At 37.3% G+C, this 20,115-nt stretch overlaps 1 protein-coding gene across 10 annotated transcripts in view; it reads right to left on the bottom strand.

Annotated features, from left to right (window-relative positions):
• The window catches only part of FRY (FRY microtubule binding protein), a 340,234-nt gene that overhangs the window by 149,076 nt on the left and 171,043 nt on the right, over positions 1 to 20,115 (bottom strand). For all 10 annotated transcript variants that reach the window (XM_042948349.1, XM_042947801.1, XM_042947961.1 and 7 more), the window contains 4 exons: positions 14,659 to 14,827; positions 11,545 to 11,637; positions 11,353 to 11,451; positions 9,494 to 9,595 (listed from right to left, as the gene is read on the bottom strand). In XM_042948349.1, coding sequence (XP_042804283.1) covers positions 9,494 to 9,595; positions 11,353 to 11,451; positions 11,545 to 11,637; positions 14,659 to 14,827 — 463 coding nt within the window. The remainder of the gene's footprint in view (positions 1 to 9,493; positions 9,596 to 11,352; positions 11,452 to 11,544; positions 11,638 to 14,658; positions 14,828 to 20,115) is intronic.

Genomic DNA, 20,115 nt, shown 5'->3' with positions numbered 1-20,115 from the left:
TCAAGCATCTTTTCCAACCATAGTATGAAGGTTAAAACCAATTACAAAAACAAAATAGGAAAAATCACAAATATGGGGAGATTAAGCAGCATACTAATGAATAACCAATGAGTCAATGAGGAAATCAAAGAAGAAATTAAAAAAAATACCTTGAGACAAACAAAAATGGAAATACAACGTACCAAAATCTATGGATACAACAAAAGCAGTTCTAAGAGGAAAGATTATATTGATATAGGCCTATCTCATGGAACAAGAGAAATATCAAATAAGCAATCTAAATTTAAACCTAAAGTAACTGGACAAGAAGAACTGTTAAAGCCCAAAGTTATCAGAAGGAAGGAAATAATAAAGATCAGAGTGGAAATAATGAGATAGCGACTAAAAGATATAGAGAAGATCAATGAAACTAACAGCTGGGTCTTTGAAAAGATAAGCAAAATTGACAAGCTTTTGGGCTAGACTAAAAGAAAAATAGAGAGGGCTTAAATAAATAGAATCAGAAAATAAAGAGGAGAAATTGCAACTGATACAAAAGAAATACAGAAGATCATAAAGGACTATTATGAACAATTATATGCCAACCACTTAGACAACATACAAGAACTAAATTAATTCCTAGAAACATACCATCTTCCAAAACTGAATCATAAATAGAAAAATCTGAACAGACCAATTACTAGTAAGGAAACTGAATCAGTCATAAAAAAATTCCCAACAAAGAGAAGTCCGGGACCGATGGCTTCACTAGTGAATTCTACCAAACCTTCAAAGAAGGTTTAATATCAATCCTTCTTAAACTCTTCCAAAAACTTGAAAAGAAGGGAATACTCTCAAACTCATTTTATGTCAGCATTACCCTGATACTAAAACTAGACAAGAACACAACAACAACAAAAAAGAAAGTTACAGGCCAATATCCCTGATGAACATAGATGCAAAAATCCTCAACGAAATATCAGCAAACTGAATTCAACAAGACATTTAAAGGATTATACACCATGATCAAATGGGATTTATTCCAGGGATGGAAAGATGGTTCTACATTTGCAAATCAATCAACATGATAAGCCACATTAACAAAATGAGGGATAAAAATCCTCTGACTTCTCAATAGATGAAGAAAAGCATTTGATAAATTCAATATCCATTTATGATAAAAACTCACAACAAATTGAGTATAGAGGGAATGTATCTCGAAATAATAAGGGGCCATATACTGCAAGCCCACAGAATATCATACTCAGTGGTGAAATACTGAAAGCTTTTCCTTTACGATCAGGAACAAGGCAAAGATGCTCACTTTCACCACTTTTATTCAACATAGTATTGGAAGTCTTGCCCAGAACAATTAGGCAGAAAAAAACAAATAAAAGTCATCAAAATTGGAAAGGAAAATGTAAAACTATCACTATTTGCAGACAGCATAATTTAATACATAGAAAAACCTAAAGACTCTACCAAAAAACTTAGAATAAACAAATTCAGTAAAGGTGCAAGGTACAAAATCAAAATACAAAAATCTGCTGCATGTTTAGACACTAACAACAAACTATCAGAAAGTGAAATTAATAAAATAATCCCATTAACAATTTCATCAAAAAGAATAAAATACCTAGGAATAAATTTAACCAAGGATGTGAAAGACTTGTACACTGAAAACTATAAGACATAGATGAAAGAAATTAAAGAAGACACAAATAAATGGAAAGATATTCTATGCTCATAGATTAAAATAATTAATATTGTAAAAATTTACATATTACCCCAAAGTAATTTACAGATTCAGTATAATCTGGATGGAAGTTCCTCAAAACATTAAAAATAGAACTGCCATATGATCTAGCAATTCCTTCTGGGTATTTATCTGAAAAACAAACACACTAATTAAAAAAGATATATGCTCCTCTATTTACTGCAGCATTCTTTACAATAGCCAAGATATGGAAACAGCCTGAGTGTCCATCAATGGATAAATGGATAAAGATAATGGATAAAAGTGGGATATTACTCAGCCATAAAACGAATGAAACTTCGCCATTTGTGATAACATGGGTGAACTTTGAGGGTATTATGCTAAGTGAAATAAGTCGGACAGAGAAAGACAAATACCGTATGATTTCACTTATATTTGGAATCTAAAAAATAAAACTAAATAACAAACAGAACAGAACTCATAGATACAGAGAAGAAATCGGTAGTTGCCAGAGGGGAAGGAGGTGGGGGTGGGCAAAATGGCTGAAGGGCATCAAGAGGTACCAACGTGATTAAAAAACAAGTAAGTCATGGGATGTAATGCAATGCACAGCATGGTGACTGCAGTCAGTAACTTAGTATTACAAATTTGAAAGTTGCTAAGAAAATAAGAAAAGTTCTTATCACAAGAAAAAAAGTTTTGGGGGGCACCTGGGTGGCTCAGTTGGTTGAGTGTCCGACTTCGGCTCAGGTCATGATCTCACAGCTTGTGGGTTCGAGCCCCGCGTCTGGCTCTGTGCTGACAGCTCAGAGCCTGGAGCCTGCTTCGGATTCTGTGTCTCCCTCTCTCTCTGACCCTCCCCCATTCATGCTCTCTCTCTGTCTCGAAAATAAATAAACATGCAAAAAAAATTTAAAAAAAATTTTTGTCTGTAACTTTGTATTGCGACAGACGGTAACTAGACTTATGTGGTGATGCTTTTGCAATGTATACAAATGATGAACCATTATGTTGTACACCTGAAACTAATATAATGTATGTCAAATATACTTCAATTAAAAACAAAGAACCTACATACAATAGGCAACCTTTGGTATGTAGCTGAAATTAATCTACATGGTTCAATGATATTACTAAACATCTTCTACTTGTAATGGCATTCTGATATTGCAAAAGTGCTTTCACGGGCGCCTGGGTGGCTCAGTCAGTTAAGTGTCCGACTTTGTCTCAGGTCATGATCTCACAGGTCATGGGTTCGAGCCCTGCATTGGGCTCTGTGCTGACAGCTCAGAGCTTGGAGCCTGCTTCACATTCTGTGTCTCCCTCTATCTCTGCCCCTGCCCCCATCATGCTCTGTCTCTCTCTCAAAAAGAAATAAACTTTAAAAAAATATGAAAAAAAAAGTACTTTCACATACCATGACATTAGTTGAGGTATTTTATCATTGAGACAGACCAAATGACTTGCTCAGAGTCATTAGGCTGGTAAATGACAAGCAGCGATTAGGAACTGACTTCTCCAGGAAGTACTATTTTCTTAGAAACTGGAATGTATATCTGACATGAGGCTTACTGTATCCGGGATTGTTATCAATGCTCTACATATGTTATTAACTCATTTTAATTTTCACAACAATATGAGGTAGATACTGTCATTGTTCTCATTGGGCAGATGAAGAAATCAAGGCACAGGAGGGCTAATAAGTGGCAGTGCTAGAATTTGAACCTAGACTATCTGGTTCTAGTGTCTTCTAAGCATTAATTTTTATATACTGTTTAATATTATATGGTTCAAATATGCTGCTGGCACCCACTAGACTGTACTCTACTGAAAACAGGATTTCCTTCTCAGTGTTTTTGTATGCCAGTAGCAGCTAACACAATAAGGGTTTGATAAATATTTTCAGGATGTAAACATTTTAGCATATGTCTCAAACCACTGATAGCTATCAAAAATCTCCACTTCGAGATCAAAGGACTCTTCTTCCATTGTAATCTGCTTCTCCATTAATTCATTAACAACAATATATTAATTGATTGTGGCTCTGTCCAAGAAACTAGTAGGCTTCAGAGTGGATCTTCCCTGTACCCCTTCCCCTCATCTCAGTGCTGGTCACCAACACACTTCACGTGACATGTCAGCTGGCCCAGCATCATGCCCACTTTCCTTAAATTTTGCTTTTGCTTTACTTAAAACAATTCAGTGTTAGCTGTAACCAGCAGGGAGAATTGAATTCACTGGCAACTTGGCTGGTGACAGGGTCATTTGAAAGACCAATATTTGTCAAGATTCACCCGCTGACCATTGGTACTAAGTCACGTGAGCTTTTTATGAACATGCAAATTTCTTGACTGCACTCAGACATTCTCAATCAGAATTTCTGGAGGTAGGTTTCAAGAAGCAGCATCTGTAACAGGCCACCTTGACGATGCTGTGCATGCTAAGGTCAAGCTCTATTGACAGACTGATAAATAATTTTAGTTGCCTTTTGATCTTGCTATACTCAAATACCTTCTAGTTCTCTCTTCCACTTCAACTAGAGCCATTGAAGTCAATCTATTTTTTTCCGTTGTATTCTCTTGCATATCATAGTCAACCCCTTTCTGCTTTCGGGCATTTCCTTTTGATACTCTGATCATAATTCCCTCATCAATGACCATATTACCCAAAGAACACACATGCTATAATTTAAGGATAAGCTTTAAAACTACTGAGCCAAAGATTTATGATTATTTTCTCTCGTCTGAATAAATAAGGCACTCATGGAAAGTAATATCCTTGTCAGCTGATTACTAATTTTTAAACCCTGTTTATGTGCACTGTTAGAATTTATAAATCCCACTTTGAAATGTGCCTCGGACAGATCTGAAACAGATGAAAAGAGATTTTCTCAAGTTTATAGAAATGAGATTAATATCAAAGCAGAATAACTGCTTCTACAAATTTATTATTTAAAATAGCCAATACTATATCACTTAAAGTTGACATTTACAAAAAGAATAGTAGTTGTTTTAAAACAAATGGTGCCATACATTTTAATGCATTCTACCAAGGGCTGTGGAATCCTTATATATATAAAGATATCATTAATTATCTTACTATTATATGAAAAGTTTAAAAAAAGTATTCCTTAAACTTCATTGTGATTACACAAATATACATTAAGTTCTAATGACAAGTTTCATCAAATATATTTATGGCAGCCATACTATTTTTGAGATTCTTAATGGAAATCGAGAGATTGAACCTAGATAACCTGGTTCCAGTGTCTTCAAAGCATTATTTTTTCTACTTTGTTTAATATTATATGAAGGCCCATTCAAATATGCTATCGGTGTCTACAAATCCTTGCATACTCCCTCTTCTGCTCCTCCTGATGTATCATTCTGTCACAATATCCTACTTGATTTTATTTACAGCAGTTACTACTCTCTGAATTTTTTTTCTTATATATTTGTTTACTTGTTTGTTGTCTGACTTCACTAAATTACAAGGTCTAAGAGGTCAGAGAGTGTTAGTGTCTTACTCATCACTTACTCCCAGCACTTAGAATAGTGCTTGGTACACACTTGTAAAAAATTGTTGGGGCACCTGGGTGGCTCGGTTGGTTAAGTGTCTGACTCTTGATTTTAGCTCAAGTCGTGATCTCATAGTCATGGAATCGAGACCCCATAGGCTCTGTGCTGACCATGGAGCCTGCTTGGGATTCTCTCTCTCCTCTCTCTTTGCCCATCCCTGCTTTCTCTCTCTCTCTCTCTCTCAAAATAAATATATTTATAAATATAAATAAACATTTAAAAAAGTTGTTGACCAACTGACTGACTACATAAATGAATGCATTCAAGTCCTAGCACAAGCAGGACTGAGATGAATGGTAAATCATTTTTAATTCATTCATTCATTCATTCACATGAGCAGTGACTAAGACGAATGAAGAATCATTTAAAAAAATTTTTTTTAATGTTCATTTATTTTTGACAGAGAGAGAGACAGAGCATGAGCGGGGGAGGGGCAGAGAGAGAGGGAGACACAGAATCCGAAGCAGGCTCCAGGCTCTGAGCTGTCAGCACAGAGCCCAATGTGGGGCTAGAACTCACGAACCACGAAATCGTGACCTGAGCCAAAGCCAGATGCTTAACCGACTAAGCCACCCAGGCGCCCCAGAATCATTTTTAACTAATTAATTAATTCATTCATTCATCCATTCTTCAGATGAAGTATTGTTATTGGAGAAAAGTATTTAGAAAAACATAAATAATATCAAGGAAAGCATTAGGGAGAGCTAGGTGGAGCTCATGACATTGTCATGATGAAACCAGACAATGTATGTAAACCCCCAGCCATTGGCTTGCCTCATAACAGATCTCTAAGTACTGAGAGTTATTGTTGTTATTAATTATATAGTAAGCACATTTTTTAACCTTTAAAGTTTCTTTTATGATTTTGTTTTGTTTTTATAATCTGGACCTCTTAATCATAAAATAAAAAAATTTAAAAAATTGTTCTAATTATGTCCATTTTCAAGGATGGGAAACTAACACATAGGTTTTATGAATCCACATACTTATTATAAATAATACATGTTAAAAGAACTAGTAATAAATGGAGATTCACAACAAAAAAACTAAGTATTATTAAATCAAGTTTCAAAACGTATTTCCTTTTTCCAGAATTAGGTATATTATGGCACATGCGAAGAGAATGTATCGATTTTTAATTGCTCTATATGTTCAGATTCTGCCCTAAAATATATAGAAGAAAAAAGTATTGGTTACCACTAAGCAAGAGTGCTAGTGTTGTGGTCAGAAGGTGCCATAAATTGCCCATCACTTTACAAGGGTAAATTGCTAATATAGGGTTGACCTACTTAACAACTGTAAATAAAGACTTCAAGTTTGTGTTTCCAAAGCAACCTGCTTCTGACAGACTGACTCGGAAGATAAACCAGGGCACTGACATTAAATGAGCGTTGAATCTGAGAGCTTGTTTACTTTGAAAGCATCATTTTTTTCATGCTCAATCACACTTCTATTCTGCTATATGTCACGCTGCTGCCTTGATGACTGGCGTCTGCAGAACACGTCAAGGATGGCTACCAAGTTCAACGTGTAGGGTTCAAAAAGTGCGTTCATTATACTTAAGCATGTGTAGGGAAGTGGGAGACAAGGTGCGGAAGCGTGCCGGGAGCAAAAAGGAGAAAGGTAAATGGGGGGAGACTTGGTCTGGTGGTCTTGATAAAATGATATGGTTGGCGCTAAATGCCATAAAATACTGACGCTTATTTGAGACAAAGTATACTTCTGAAGCCATGGTAGTTTTCCTCGGGTATTTTTCACCCTAGTGAGTATTTATGAGGAGGTTTGGGAAGATTTTCTGTCTATTTATGACATTTAAAAAAAATGTTTTTTAAGATTTATTTTTGAGAGAGAGACAGACAGAACGTGAGTATGGGAGGAGCAGAGAGAGGGAGGCGCAGAACCCGAAGCAGGCTCCAGGCTCCGAGCTTTCAGCACAGAGCCCGACGCGGGGCTTCAACTCACAAACCGCGAGATCATGACCTGAGCCAAAGTCAGACGCCCCACCGACTGAGCCACCCCGGCGCCCCTATTTATGTAAAATGAGACATTTTACAATGGTCTCATTTAATCCCTACTGGGTTTAGTTCTAAATACATGTGATACCATTTTATTTCAACTGTAATCATCAAGGGTCTTTTTCTATCTTTTAGCCTTGGGATGGTGAATTCCAACAGTTTATTACCCATAAGGTAAAATATCATTGCCTTAACTTGGCCTGGTCACTACCTCTTTCATGCTTCATGGGGTCTTGAATCTCTCCAAATGGCACAGGTATCTCTACCGTCAACTTCTATATTCCTGGCTGTCTCTATCATGCATTTTGAAACTTTGTTACATATCCCCCAATGAAATGCTAAGTTCCTGAAGGACAGAGACTCTAGTCTATTTCTAGTTTTTATATAGTTGACTTCCCTTGTCTTTCCCACTTTCAGCAGCATCCCTAGCACCTCACGCAGTGGGCATTTCATACCTACTTGGTGAATTGAATGGAATTCTGAAATTTGGTTCAGTCTCTATATCATTGACTCTATACACCCTTTGTGATCTCATGGCCATTCTCTTAGAAATTCTAAGGCTTGAAATGGTTGCATACGGACACACCATCAGCTGGCAGCCCCACTTTTCTCTAGGGCCATTCATAACCCTGTTATTAGGACTTTTTGATGGGTTTTGACTAAAGCACCAATGTTTTAACTTCGAGGCAATTATGTTCCAAAGTAAGATTATGCTGCTATCTATCAAAGACACCTACTTTAAACCAAAAAAATTTTTTGGCTTTTTTTTGGCCACAACAATAAGTTGTCATGCAAAGTATTATTTTAATTCTAACTAAAATTCATCTCAAATGAACTCAGAATAATGTACACAGAATAATGCACTGTGAACATTCTTAATCATGTCTCTTCTTTGTTTTGAATAAAATGGCCATTTTCTGTAAAGTGTAAATGAACAAAAAATATTTTTAAGTGCAACTAATAACTGAATAAGTTAACGGCGGATCAAACAACAACAAAATGACATTGTGCTGTGTGTTAGAGAGTATTATTGATGCGTAAATCTCTAAATAAAATATTGGAGAGTGGCTATTATATAATAGCTGATAACCCTGAAAAGCTTTTTGTTTTTCAGGATACTTAAAAGCTTAATTCTATATCCACTGCTATTATATTTCACTGCCAAGTGGAAGAAAATAAATGATTCTAATCTTGGATTTCACCATCAGTGCTCAAAACAGCTCTAATGCAGATTATGGTGTAATTATTGTAAATGCCAAAATAATATAATTAATCTTAACCACTTCACTAAATTAAAGTGTCTTAGAACAAAAAAGACAAGGCAACATGTACAAGCACATACAGGGTTGTATAACTAAATACATTTCAAAAATTCTAAAGCAGCAAATATAGACGAGCTTCAAGATTTTTGGGCACCATTGGAAATAACAGGAAAATACACACTGTTTGCATTTATATTAGGATTGATTTCCATTTAGTTGTCTTTCACCAATAGGTCACTGAAACTTAAACTATGTCTACTACTTAAAAGTTATAAAGCCAATTTTAAAACTATTCATTATAGTAGTTTTAACAGTAGCCTCCTCAGTTTTAGGAACATTGACTTCATTCCTCACATCATCCAGTACTTGTGCTAACTACCTGTAGGGCATTTGTTCAACGAATGCCTCGGGCTGATGGCCTGCCATGTGGCTTGAATAGAACGCCTTCAAATAATCGCGAATAACAGTGACAGGAAATACATGTTCCCTGTGACTAGGGCCAGTCTTCCCACAGAATGGAACTTTCCTCCCAAATATTTTCCTAGACTAGAGGCGGCAGCGGAAGGATGCGGGAGGTATAGCTGAGCTTCTGAAATCAATTCGCATGGTTCTGCCAGTGAAGTTCGGCCTCCCCTTTTTTAATCTGTTTAGATAAAATGCAACAATTGATGCACATAAGAGGGTATTTAATTCTACCCTGAAAGCGATCCTTATTAGAAAAGATTCATTTCCCCAAATCTGAAATGATTTCTCTTATCCTTAGTCTTCTTCTAAAACTGACTATATTTAACAAGGAGAACTCTGATTAATATTTTTTTCGCTATTCCAACAGTATAGGGAAATTGCCCCGCCCACATCGGGAGCCACTCTCAGGAGCACATGTACCAGTCTCAGACGCATATCTAGTTCATAAAAGACTTTTTTGAGCTGACAAATACTAACTTTAAGGTTGGATAAGCAGTTGTTGAGGAAAATGTGCCACCTGTTCAGGAACAGCTGCTTCTGACTGACACAGAGAAGACAGGTCACCAGGGGGTACAGGGCCTGAGGAGAAAGAAGATGCGGTCACGAGCTGATTCATATTTCATCAAATCAGGTAACGCACGTTCTCTGCGATCGCTACCTATCCACCTCCTTCTGTGGGCCAGAATAAACAGGACGCTTCATAACACAACGAGGCCCAGGGGTGCCATGCAGAGGCAGGCATTTCACAAATGCTTTCTGATGATGGTGCGGATGGAATTATCTAGAATTACATGGTGTATAATAGTGTGTAATGTATAATAAGCTTCATGTATAAGTGGAAATCTGATTTACTCATTTAGTCTTCACTTAGGGATTTTAAAAACAAACTCATTAGCTTAGATCACTCTCAATTCTCAGAAAGAAAGCAGGAAGGCACATGAATTTTAAAAATATTATTGGGCTTTTTCCTCATAAACATCTACTAGCTTGTCTTTGTCTTAGAGGTAGGTGTATATATTTTCTTTTGCATGCAATCTTCCTGTAATTAAGGAAGATTCCTCAAAGAAATGTTATTGCATTGGTAAACTCCACCAAGACAAATTTAACCACAGGAGGAATTTGCTTACGACTGAATAAACAGAGGTGCTACTGTGTTTTCCTGCCTAACTGGGCTGGTTTCCCACAGCAACTAAAGGAGACAGAAAAGCTAATGAGCGGCCACCCAAAAAATATATATGCAGAACCCATCGCCATTTTTGCTGAGCCAGATGGCATACACCTTTAGGGCTCCCAAGAATTAAAGCTAGGGAAGATCTAAACAACAATATAACTGGATCATCCATTAGGCTGAATTAGCAAACAAACAAACAAACAAAAAAACAAAAAACAATTGCCATAATGAGAATCATTGTGTAACAATCCACTAGCTTAATATTTTAGTCACTTGGCTTTAAACTGACTTGGAACTACACTACCATTGAGAAGAACTCTAATTCCAGCCAGCAATCTAAAACAAAACAAACTAAAACACAACACAACAAAACAAACAAACACAAAAAACTACTAGTAGTCAGGCACAATGACCACAGAAGTAAAAAATAAGCAAATCTGTCACCCCTGCCAGCAAAGCAACCCTGAATACTCGCTCAAAGAATGGTGGCAATGCTCATACTTTGAAGATTGGCAAAAACCATGTCAGCAAACATCTACCTAAATAACCTACTTCCTTCAAACTATCACAATTATAGCTCATATGCCACGTGTCGATTCATAAACCAGAGTCTTATTCACCACTGAGGGCAACAGGTTGTAGTAATTTAAAAGACTTCTCTGCACCGCTGCTTTTCAGCACAAGACCTTTCCCAAATACTGTTTTCTCAGCCTTCAGAGAATCTTTCCTACGGGCGACCATCTGCCTCCCAACCCTCTTTGCTGCCTGGTTCCATTTGATTTTGAGTATCAGGCTAGGAATCAACCAGTGAAGACTTGTGGGGATTGAAAAGATAAACTGTTATTATAAACTTTGACTTTTAGATTGGAAAAAATACCCAGAAATAAAAACAAAAATCAAGTTAAGCCAGTCTTGAAAATAAACAACAGAATCTTAAGACGAGAAGGGTCATCTGAGATGACATGGTCTAATCCCCTTATATTACTGCGATTCAGTTATGGTCAATATTAAGTGCAAGATCCAAAGTTTGAAATGCTCCCTCTTTCGGGGGAGGCTGTAGATAAATCTTCCATCTGGGGGGAACCCTTATGACTTTCAAGTAATTTCAGCATAAGAATTTTAGCCTCTGCAATTTTGCATTTTGGATTTTCTCATAGTTACTAACCAACGAATGCTTCTTTCGAGAAGAAAGTTCCAGCGTGGTATCATATAGGCTTTCAACAAAGTTTCTAAGACAGGGAACATTGACTTCATTTTTAACAGCCTAAAACAGAGACCCATGTTAATATTATATTAATTACATTGTTAACTCTCTATCTAATTTGAGGAAATTCTTAAAAATAAAAACATAACTCACGGCAGCAACTGGGACAAGAATTTCAACAAAAAGCCCAGCCAAGGCATGTTTGATATCTTTGTCTTTGACCTCGAGGAAATAATGTGCACATTCCTAGGAAGCAGAAAAAGCATAAAGGAGGGAGAGCAGATTGAGATATGCACATAAATGCACTTAAATTTAAGTAAACAGCTCTTAAATCATACACACTGACATAGCATATTTCATAATCTAGTAAAGAAAATCACTAGATTCCAGCACTTATATTTATGTTCAAAATGGCCCCGGGGCACGTGAGTGGCTCAGTTGTTAAGCATCCGACTTCAGCTCAGGTCATGATCTCGCAGTCCGTGATTTTGAGACCTGCGTCAGGCTCTGTGCTGACAACTCAGAGCCTGGAGCCTGCTTCAGGTTCTGTGTCTCCCTCTCTCTCTGCCCCTCTCCCGCTCGACGTCTCTCTGTCTCTCTCTCTCTCAAAAAAATAAATAAATTAAAAAAAAATTCAAAATGACCCTAATGACATTTTGCAAGACTGGTGTCCTCCTATTTCTATCTCAAATCACTTTGCTGAAAGGACAAAGCATCTATAACCAGTGAGCAGATATTCATCCACTGACTTCTTGGTTGATTCATTCAGACATTCATTGCTGACAAATTTCTATTGACCATCTACTGTGTGTGGGGCCCTGGGTCCTTGATTAACCCACAAACACAGATCTCCAGAGAAGGTAAACATGGGAAGAGAGGCAGAAGATATTAAACTTATTTTAGGCCCTGTGACAGCCCCAGGCACAGAGCTGTTTACTTCTTAGCTCTGACATTTTAGGTGTGTTTATTATTCAGATAGTTTCATAAGCAAGTCTGGAATGCTTCCCTTCTTCCCACCACCCCCTCTCCCCAACCCTACCCCCAGACAAGAAACCTTTAGAATAGCTCCTCAAGTAAGGAAGTCTTTTGCCTGTGGCCTACTATCTATGAAAGAGCTGTTTTGTTGTTTTGTTTTGTTTTGAGACAGAATGAGCTGGGAGAGGGGCAGAGGGAGAGAGAGAGAATCTTAAGCTGGATCCACGGTCAGCTCAGAGCCTGATGTGGGGCTGGATCCTATGACCCTGGGATCATGACCTGAGCCAATATCAAGAGTCGGACTCTCAACCAATTGAGCCACATAGGTGCCCCCATGAAGGCTACTTTTGGTGGCCCAGAGAATCATTTGTTAGGAAAGCCGATCTGTTTAGAATCCAACTAGCCCTTTTCTCCTTCCTGGCCTTTTTCATAATAACTTACGATGCTATTCATTAGGTATTGTTTTCATGGAAGGGTCCAAGGCTACACGTATTTGTGATGATATGTTAACATCTATATTAGCTATTATATTTATTTTCAGTCAACATTGGGACCATTGCCAACACAAGTTACTAAAATCCCTCGTCTATCAATTCTATATTTAGATATCAATGCAAGATAGGCATTGCCAACATGGAAAGTCATGGTTTCTGGAATTGTGGCCCTTTTCCTACATTACTTTGTATATGTGTGTAAACACTCTTGCAAATCGTCATTCAAATACATAGTTACATGAATTATTCACATGAGAGAGGGATAAAAATAGTTAACAGTTAGTAAGTACTTACCATGTGCCTCTCAGAGCCACCTTCTAAGGTTATTGCCACCATCACCACTTGGCACTAAGGTAGGTGAGGCTGGGAGGGCTTAAGCGTGACTGGGCCAAGGTCACAGGGCTGGTAAGTGCTACAGCTTGATTTCAAACCCAAGAAGTTTGATACACAGCCCATATTCTTTCTTTAAAAAATAGCTTTACTCAGACACAGTCAATATAACATGCAATTCACTCATTTAAAGTATACAAACCAATGGCTTTTAGTACATAGTTGTACATTTATCACAACAAGTTTAGGACCTTTCCACTCTCCTCCAAAGAAACTTTGCGCCCTTCAGTAGTTATCTCCAACCTCCTTATCCATACCCCTTCCTCCAACTCTTCATACGATCACTAATCCACTTTCTGTGTCTATGGATTTGCCTATTCTGGACATTTTGTATAAATGGAATCATACAATATGTGGCCTTCGGCATCTGACTGCTTTGACTTAGAGTATTGTTTTCAAGGTACATCCATGTTGTGGCATGTTATTAGTACTTCATTCCTTTTCATGGCCAAATAATATTCCCTTTATGGATCTGCCACAATTTGTTTATCTATTCATTGGTTGATGGACATTTGGGTTATAGTCACTTCTTTGTTATTATGAATAATGAATAATGTTATTATGAATAATAACATTTGCCTTCAAGTTTTTGTGGGGACATATATTTTTCTCTTGGATATATACCTAAGGTTTAACAATTGAGGAACTGCTAAACTGTTTTCCAAAGTTGTGTGATTTTATATCCCCACTAGTGTATAAGTGTTCCGATTTCTCTACATCTCACCCACACTTGCTGTTGTCTGTCTTTTTCATTATTAGCCGCTTTAGTGGGTATGAAGTGGTATAGCCTCCATTCATAATCCCTATATATAAGCTCTTTATTGATAAAGACCCTCACTAAATCCAATTCACAGCAGCATCAGAGAGAGTTTTATAAATTCTCATAGAGCTGCGTGTTCTGCAAAATCCACGCTAGCAACAATTCTTTTGTCAGTACATAATGAGGAACACTGCGTAATTGACACTTACACCTGTATGGTTTGGTTGATTTAAAAAAGAAAACCTGATTCTCTCGTATAGTAGGAATAAAAAGTTTCTTCCCTAAAGTTCTGATGCCTATGAACACTAACATAGCCACCTCAATGCTATCAGGTATAAAAAGTAAAAAGATCAGCTACATTTTATTCATAGATCGATATGCAGCTGAGGAGTAAAAAAGAAAAAAAGTCAACATATACGACATTCCACTCTACAGCCTCCTGCAAAGAGGATATGAAAGTTTAAAAGTGAAATTATCTGCCTGAAATTCTATTACTGGGGATACAAAGCACGTTGTAAATTGCTGAGGCAAAGGCAGGACTCTTTCCACATTGACAAGCAAATGACTTGGAATCAGGTCCATCATTCTGATGAAGGGAGTTGCTCAGGGTGAGGGCCCCGTGGTTCTCCTGCCCAAGACATTACCTACCTGCATAAACTGAAGAGAGGCCTCAAAGTCCTCCACTGGATACATCTTAATTCGAAAGAATTTCATCCCCATTATCAAGCTGATAATACTCTGAACGACATATGGGCTCTGCTCTTTGTGCCGTAATTCTTTTAGCTCTGCCATAAATTTCTTCTTTACAGCAGGGAATCTAAGAAGAGAACATGAGTGACTTCTCAAATCATGGGTACAAAAGTGACTGTAATGGAGGCCTCCAGCATCTAGGAGTGATGGGGGCACAGCAACAGCGTTCCTTTGAATCAGGTGAAGTACATGGCTGCCATTTTGTAAGGATTCGATATTGGGGATTTGGCAAAGAGTGCAATCTTCTCCTTTCTTCTCTTATTCTCATAAGATGCTCAACATTTCCTTCAGTCAGGGAGAAGATCCAGGGCTATTTAGACGCTCTCAAAATGGTCTAGCTCTTAAATTGAGCACGAAAAAAAGCTTTTCCTCAGGCGTAGCAATTTCCCACATACTTGCAAACTCCAATGGCCTAAAGTATCCAATTTTAAGCATGTGAGCAATATCACAGGCCAGCTATTTCTGATAATGACAGCAAATAATGCCAAGACATAGTCCCAATCCATTTCCAAAGTTTTCTGTCGTTGTTTCTTTTATAGTTTTAGGTTAATGATTGCTGAAAAAATTATTTTCAGGTTGAAGGAAAATCTACTAATGAAAAAATAGAAATCAAATCTGAAAGACGAATAAGCTTTCTACTACCTGCGTGGGATGTTAGAATCAAAGAGACGCAGTCTGCAAGGAATGTAAGGTATCTGTATTATTTGAAAGGAAAATGTTAATATTTAATAATATTAATTATAACATTATCATACAGGATTAAAACAATAGATCCTAAGAGGATGGAAAATAGTAGCAGTTCTTCCAAGCACCTAAGGTAGAGGAATATATACACAGAAGTTATCCAAACTACTTCTGAAATGGCTGGTTAAGAAAACAAGGAAAGCCTTCTAAAACTCATTGTATTTCGCTTCCTGAGACGATCAGCCTGTGGTTCTACATATGTGAAAAGGTCAATTAGGAGTGAGGCATGATTAAAGAGGGTTATTATATTATGAAAGTTGAAGGCCCAGTAATGGAATCTGAGAAGGTTGAAACAACAACGTTGGACACCTCAATGTAGAAAGTTTGGGACAAATAAAGTAGGCTGTAAACACAGACACTGTTTTACCAGAAGGCAGTACAAGAGGTGTGTGATTGGCAAGTCGGTGTAAGAGGCTTAGAGAGAGCTGGCAATTTTCTAGTTCTCGGCTTGGGTACAGGAAGTTACATGACGCTCATTTGGTAAGTTTGTGAAAACTGTATTTTTCTAAACCAATTTATGGATTTTTTTTCTCATGTTTGCTCCATATATTTCACAATAAAAAAGGTTTGTAAGAAGGCAACGGAACAGAAAATATAAACTCCAAATTCCTGGGTCATCTCTCTTTTCTACTTCTTCTAGAGGAGGAAAACAATCTGATGCTGAGGACAGTGACAATGGCAGCAACAAGCAGATATCCAGCATCCATGATATGCCAAGCACAGTTCAGTGAACCCTACATTTCATCTTCACAATTATTTAATCCTTGCAACTCGAGCAGGCACTATTATTATACCCTCTTCACAGACAAGGGAACTTGAGGCTGAGATTTCTTAATGTGATAAAGTCGCACAGCTGATAAATGGCACAGCCAGGGTTTCCAGCCAAATGTCTGGCTCTAGAGTCCCAGTGCTTAATCTCCGTGCTATGTTATGTCTAGGCCAGTGGTTCTCAAAGTGTGGCCCTGGGATCAGCAGCAGCAGCATTGTGTGGGAACTTGTGAGGAACAGGCTTTATCTGGCCCACGCCACGCCTATCGGGTAAGAAACTCCAGGGGTAAATTCCAGTAATCTCGTTCAACCAACCGTATAGGTGATTCTGATGTGCTAAAGTTTATGATGCACTGGTCTAGACTAGGAATAACAATAAGGTATATTTGTAAGATGTTTAATATTTTAGGGGCGGTTGTCTCAGTCGGTTGAGCGTCTGATCTTGGCTCAGATCATGATTTCACAGTTCATGAATTTGAGCCCCACATCGGGCTCTGTGCTGACAGCTCGGAGCCTGGAGCCTGCTTCAGATTCTGTGTCTCCCTCTCGCTCTGCCCCTTCCCCACTTGTGCTCCGTCTCTCTCTCTTTCTCAAAAATAAATAAATAAAAAATTAAAAAAAGATGTTTAATATTTGATGCACATTATACTCCTTTTACTTTCACAAAAACCCATTGAGTCAGGCAGTGAATGCATTCCCATTTTACAAATGAAGAAACATATTTGGAAGATCGACATGACAAAGACGACTCAAACCCAGGTCTTCTGACATAAAGTCCAGGAATTTCCACCATACTCCAGCTGCCTTACATGGTCATGAACTATGAAATATAGTTGCTGCCCTAAGAACAGTGTATAGTTTGTTTGGGAATATAAAACGATGTAGAACTGGCCATGAGTCATGCAAATAATAACAATAATAATAATAATAACAATAATAATAATAGTTTGTGAGGTGTGTTCACAAGTATCTGACCCTTTGCTCAAATCTTGCTGATCCTTCTGGGAGGTGGAATGCTAGACTAGATCACTTTCTCATTTCACATTGCCTTTTATGTGAATAATACACTTAAAGAGGCTCCAAGGCGAGGAGAAAGGGCTCTTTCTAGCTGGAAAATTAGAGGAGATTTGGGGGGATTTGAGTTGAGGTAAAGGATGAGACTTTATGCAGCAACGAGAAAGGGTGGGAGGCAGAGTTGGTGTGGCAAAGCAATGGAAGGGACACTTTCAATCAAGATTATATAAATTTATTAATTCGCAACTGGTTTTTAAAAATTATGTGTTTATTCAAGTTATTTCCAAACACTAAAAAAACCCTATTAATGACTTTTTAAATGTTTGTTTATTTATTTTGAGAGATAGAGACAGCGGGGGAGGGCCAGAGAGAGGGAGAGAGAGAGAATCCCAAGCAGGCTCTGTGCTGTCAGCACGGAACCCAATGTGGGGCTTGATCCCATGAACTGTGATATCATGACCTGAGCTGAAATCAAGAGTCAGACACTTAATCGACTGAGCCACTTAGGTACCCCTCAGTGATTTTAATTTTAAATGTGAGAGTTTAAAAGGAAAAAAGTAATCTAACAGGTTAGAGTTATATTGTTTTAAGGACCATATGATACTTAAGGAAGTTTGCTTTCCATCCCTAATCCATGACTAAAACAAGAAGAGGTAGGAGAGGGCAGGTTATTTGTATAATTTACTAGTTCCACATTCTCACAAGTAGGTGGCTGGCAGTCTATTTATTTCTCATTTAAGAATAAATATGGTTATCTTTTGCTTTTAAAAGTCCCAAATGACATAAATATACTATTTTAGCATAGAAAAATACCTAAATCTATTTGCACTTAAAATTTATTTTCCCCTAAAATAATTTTAGGAAAAAATAAATGTATTTTCAATGACTATGCCTTTAGTGTTTAGTACTGTCTTTAGTAAATACAGTAATTAAATCGTTACTCAGTCTTTGGATTACTATAACAGCAGTATAAAAATAAACTGCTTTAAAATGTTTAGTACATATAAAAGAGTATAAGAATATGTACATCGTGTTTATATCACATAAAGAGAAAGCAATTTTGAAATCTATGAATCTTAGAGGCGATTATGACTATTTAAATAAATATACCAGATTTTAACCAAAAAAAACTTACTCTAAAAAAATCTAATCTTAACTAAACTGACTTTGAAAAAGTCAACACTTTGGGCAAATATCACAAACCAGCAAAATTTTTTCCCCTTGCCGGTAGGAGTTAAGTGCATTAGCACTAGGAAGATTAAAAATAGTGATTTTGCTAAAACTTAAAGACCAAAACTAAGTATTAACAACTACAGTCAGAATAAAGACAATATTTCATATGCATTACCGGCTAGATATAAAATCTAAAATTAGAACTGTTACATTACTCGCTTATTTGGGAAACAAAAAAAAGATAACCACTCTGTAGTAGATAAGCATACATCCTTTTTTCCCCCACTGAGAACAAAGGAAACAGTACTTTCTTAAGTCAATGACAAAGTAATGCTTCTGGCCTACTAATGAGAAAGAGTAATGTGATAATTTGGATTATGACACTAGTTGAAGATTGTATCATCTATCAATAAAGGTTACCTATACACTGACTAGGTGAGAATACAGCACTGTGATTACTATACATTACTGCAGGTACTGTAAGAACTCACTGGCCAAAGGGTTCTCTTACGAGTGGAAAGTACTGGAGCATTGTCCAAATTGAGACATTTCACATACTTGGCTATTGCAGAATTAGGACAAATACTGACATCATGGAAATTTAAAAAAACCACGGTTGGCAAGAAAACACTGGACGGGTGGATCATAGATCTGACCTAATATGGAAATTCCTATAGCCTTAGAGTGTTGCTTGCTTATGACATTGTTTTTCAATTCATTCATAACTAACTCAAAACTGATGTGGCTAAGAAAGGTCATTCTAAGGAAACCAATATTGTTTGCATAATCCACAAAAACTAAGAAAAACACAAAAGCCATTTTTTGGCAAATTAAACTTTCCAAACGATAGTATAAGAGAATAGGGCTGAGGTAATACCAAGAGGAATTACACAGGAATATGTTGAGATTTTCAGGGTTTGACACAAATCAGCCAAACACATAGCAATAACTCATTTTTCTGATCTTTTATAGGAACGAGGTACATACATATGAATCAAGCTGCCAGGCAATTGAAGCTTATCCCTTAAAAATGCTAATACTTTTATTGTTAGTTGCAATAAAAAATATATTATGCTTTTTTTTCTTGATGACTCATGAACCACAATTATTACAATGGGCTACGATAAAAGCGTGATATGATCTCATGCAAAATGGCCCAGGTAACACTGTAGTTTTTTCAGGGTGCTTTGGTTACTTTTTCTTTCCTGTCTGTTGTTGCCAGTCTTTGAGCTTGATATTTCTCACGGCATCAGTGTGTCTACCTCTCTTCCATCTAACAGCGATGTTTTAGGGGTTCGAAAAAATAGCTACCCGAGATGGATAAACTGGGTTAGAGTAAGTAAGTCACACTGAAGAGTTCTGGGGGTCTGTTGCCTGAGTTCTTGTCTATGTTTGGCTAGGTGAGGTTGCTGAGTACACATTTTCAAAACTTTTTGTTTTTTGATAATTGGGTATTTCCATGCTACTAAGTTAGGAAACGCCATCTCTTCTTGAAGATAAAAATCTCTTTCTGAAGATTGTATTTCATAAGCATCAGGGCATCACTGTTGCTTTAAGCCCAACTCTTGGCCTGGATTCGCATTATGTCTCTGGCTCATTTTGCCTCACCTAGGCTTTCGGGATCTTGCCTGATGTGCCTCGGGGTTGAGTAAGATG

This window comes from Panthera leo, chromosome A1 (genome assembly GCF_018350215.1).
Source record: "Panthera leo isolate Ple1 chromosome A1, P.leo_Ple1_pat1.1, whole genome shotgun sequence".
Classification (NCBI taxonomy): Eukaryota; Metazoa; Chordata; class Mammalia; order Carnivora; family Felidae; genus Panthera; species Panthera leo.
The sequence above is the reverse complement of the archived record's forward strand: the minus strand, read 5'-3'. Positions and strand labels throughout refer to the sequence as shown.